This window comes from Salvelinus sp. IW2-2015, linkage group LG15 (genome assembly GCF_002910315.2).
Source record: "Salvelinus sp. IW2-2015 linkage group LG15, ASM291031v2, whole genome shotgun sequence".
Taxonomy (NCBI): Eukaryota; Metazoa; Chordata; class Actinopteri; order Salmoniformes; family Salmonidae; genus Salvelinus; species Salvelinus sp. IW2-2015.
The window spans coordinates 65,652,637-65,656,118 of record NC_036855.1 but is presented as its reverse complement, the minus strand read 5'-3'; the positions used below and the strand labels follow the sequence as shown (position 1 = coordinate 65,656,118).

General features: G+C 45.9%; 2 protein-coding genes across 2 annotated transcripts in view; both read left to right on the top strand.

The window, feature by feature from the left end:
• Positions 1–3,482, top strand: part of LOC111973858 (transcription initiation factor TFIID subunit 4-like) — a 747,250-nt gene that overhangs the window by 418,814 nt on the left and 324,954 nt on the right. The gene's annotated exons all lie outside the window — the stretch shown is intronic.
• LOC139028760 (membrane-associated guanylate kinase, WW and PDZ domain-containing protein 2-like) overlaps positions 1,060–3,482 on the top strand; it is a 122,023-nt gene continuing 119,600 nt past the window's right edge. The window contains exon 1 of the mRNA XM_070446850.1: positions 1,060–1,258. Coding sequence (XP_070302951.1) covers positions 1,060–1,258 — 199 coding nt within the window. The remainder of the gene's footprint in view (positions 1,259–3,482) is intronic.

Genomic DNA, 3,482 nt, shown 5'->3' with positions numbered 1-3,482 from the left:
ACCCTGTAGGCAGACCACCTCCGATCATCCGAGGAGAGGACGAGGAGGAGACGAGGAGAAAGACGAGGAGAAGGACGAGGAGAAGGGGCAACCCCGTGACCAAGTCCAGAGCCAGATGCGACCAAGGTTGCCGGGGAATAGGTAGGGGTGAAGAAGCCCAGAGCTGGACCGATTGGTACTCTTATTCTGCGCCACAAACAGGACAAGCGGCAACAACCTCGCGGTATCTTTTCCCATGCAGGCCACCAAAATCGTCTGCGCAGTTGCGCCATAGTCTGAGCAACGCCAGGGTGACAAGCTATCTTGCTGGCGTGGAACCACTGAAGGACAGCAGGACGGACTGACTCAGAGCACGAACAACCGACCGGGTGGACCGTTACCGGGCCGGCTGCGCGTCCAAAGGGCGCCATCACATCCTCCTCAATCCTCCATGTAACGGCTCCCACGACAAATTCTGGGGAAGAATCGTCTCAGTCTTGACCCCACTCTCCTCCGTCTTGGAGAACATCTGGACAAGGCGGTCCGCCTTGCCGTTCTTCGACCCAGTGCGGTGGGAGGAAGTGACAGAGCCTTCTGCTTACTGAACAAGGTCCCGTGTGGTCAGTTGGTAGAGCATGGGCGCTTGCAACGTCAGGTTGTGGGTTCATTCCCCACGGGGGGACCAGGGATGAATATGTATGAACTTCCAATTGTAAGTCGCTCTGGATTAAGAGCGTCAGCTAAATGACTTAAATGTTAATGTTAAATGACACTGGCAACCAGACAGGCGTGCGTTCCAGACACAGGAAAAAAAAACACTCCAGGACAGAACACAGGCAAAAAACAGACTCAGGAAGCGGGATTCGTGACACTACTTGCAAGCTATCTGAGTTGTAAGATAGGCAAGCCAACGTGGGCTGCAGGGTCTAAGTAGGTAATGAAGTGGGATACATGTTCGACAGGAACATTTGTTTAAATGGTAACAGGCTCTCCATGCCTGTTTCAGTGAGTAGGCCAAAGTAAGCTGAACGAAGCCTATGATAGTAAGCTTGTGGGTGTTCGTTCCGAGCTTGTTTGACCATGTGGGTGCGCCGCATCATGGACTCCAGACGGCGGGGTCGAGGGTTCCAGTATCTTGTGGATTGGGAAGGATATGGTCCAGAGGAGAGGAGTTGGATTCCTCGGCGTCAGATCCTTGATGCTGACCTGCTTCGTGACTTCTACCGCCTTCACCCTGGCGCTCCGGGTAGTACGCCCGGTGGCGTTCGTCGGAGGGGGGGTACTGTCACGAATCCCGCTTCCTGAGTCTGTTTTTGCCTGTGTTCTGTACTGGAGTGTTTTTTCCGGTGTCCTGGAACGCACCCTGTCTGGTTGCCAGGAGACGTAGCTGGTTGGGAGATCTGATTTACCGCACCTGTTTCCAATCCGCTATCTGCACACCTGGTCCTGATCATCACCCCTCCACTTCATAAGCYCTGACCTGACATCCATTCCCTGCCGGATCGTTAGCCATGAACATCATTCACCCGGAACACTCATCCCATCCCTACCTGGTCGTCGGTGACTTCAGTTACTTCCTTGGATCTGCTTACTCAATTCCATCAACTCACCTCCGCTGCCCGCTCCGCTACTTGGATTTTTCTATCACTACATTTAAACTTGTAAATAAATACTCACCTTCGTCTTACTCTCCTTGTCCTGGTCTGCTTCTGGGTTCTACTTTAGAGAACCGTGACACATTTAGAATAAGGCTTTAACCTCTCTGGGATAGCGGGACAATTATTTTTTACAATGACTGCCTACCCCGGCCAATCCCAGATGACGCTAGGCTAATTGTGCATAGCTCTATGGGACTTCCAATCACGGCCAGTTGTGATACAGCCTGGAATCGAACCAGGGTCTGCAGTGACACCTCTAGCACTGAGATGCAGTGCCTTAGACGGCTGTGCCACTCGTGAAGCCAATTTTGGCTGAATGGAAGCAAGTCCCTGCTGCAATGTTCCAACATCTAGTGGAATGCCTTCCCAGAAGAGTGGAGGCTGTTATAGCAGCAAAGGGGGGACCAACTCCATATTAATGCCCATAGAATGAGATGTTCGTGTAGTGTATACAAAACCTTGCAGAGAGCATATGCAACTGACATTGGAACTTTTGTTTATGAAAATGTACACTTAATCCAGCATAAAATAATGTATAGAATGTATTATACAAGAGACAAAATGTACAAATTCTAGAGCACAGTGGCAGAGCTATGTCTTAAGCGTAAAACTGACAATGACTCAATAATCCATGCTTTCTGGGAAAGTTATGGGCGGAGCAAGAAAGTTCGCTATCAGAAATATTACAATGCAAACGTACTTTTAATCCGTCTGTCTACATACAGTGGGGAGAACAAGTATTTGATACACTGCCGATTTTGCAGGTTTTCCTACTTACAAAGCATATAGAGGTCTGTAATTTTTTATCATAGGTACACTTCAACTGTGAGAGACAGAATCTAAAACAAAAATGCAGAAAATCAAATTGTATGATTTTTAAGTAATTCATTTGCATTTTATTGCATGACATAAGTATTTGATCACCTAACAACCAGTAAGAATTCCGGCTCTCACAGACCTGTTAGTTTTTCTTTAAGAAGCCCTCCTGTTCTCCACTCATTACCTGTATTTAACTGCACCTGTTTGAACTCGTTACCTGTATAAAAGACACCTGTCCACACACTCAATCAAACTGTGTGTGTGTGTGTGTGTGTGTGTGTGTGTGTGTGTGTGTGTGGTGTGTGTGTGTGTGGTGTGTGTGTGTGCTGCTGTGCCCACAGCACTTAACCTTCTTCTTTTTTAATATAATATTATTTTTTCCTTTTTTTTCCACCAAATACAAACATACACGTATGAAGACAACAAACTTACAGACGCAGCACAAACAACAACTACATCACATCTGCCCAGACCCGCATGCTCACCCCCCATCCCTATGTGCCTGCATTATTGCTTCCCACTGCCTTATATTTGTACCCAATTTGTTTTCCGGTCACCCATGCTGTTTCAATATTTTAATAATAACCAAATTAAGGTTTTTCCATTTTTGTTAATGATGGTGGATTGATTTTATTGTTCTTCGTTTTTAGTATACGTTTTGTCAAGATGAAGATGAGAAGAGAAACGTCCAGCCGATTGGTTATCTCACTACACCCCCATATGCTATGTCTTGAGGTAAGTGGGGAGAACAAGTATTTGATACACTGCCGATTTTGCAGGTTTTCCTACTTACAAAGCATGTAGAGTCTGTAATTTTTTATCATAGGTACACTTCAATGTGAGAGATTGGAATCTAAAAAAAATCCAGAAATCAACATTGTATGATTTTTAAGTAATTAATTTGCATTTTATTGCATGACATAATATTTTGATACATCAGAAAAGCAGCAACTTAATATTTGGTATAGAAATCCTTTGTTTGCAATTACAGAGACCATACGTTTCCTGTATTCTTGACCAGGTTTG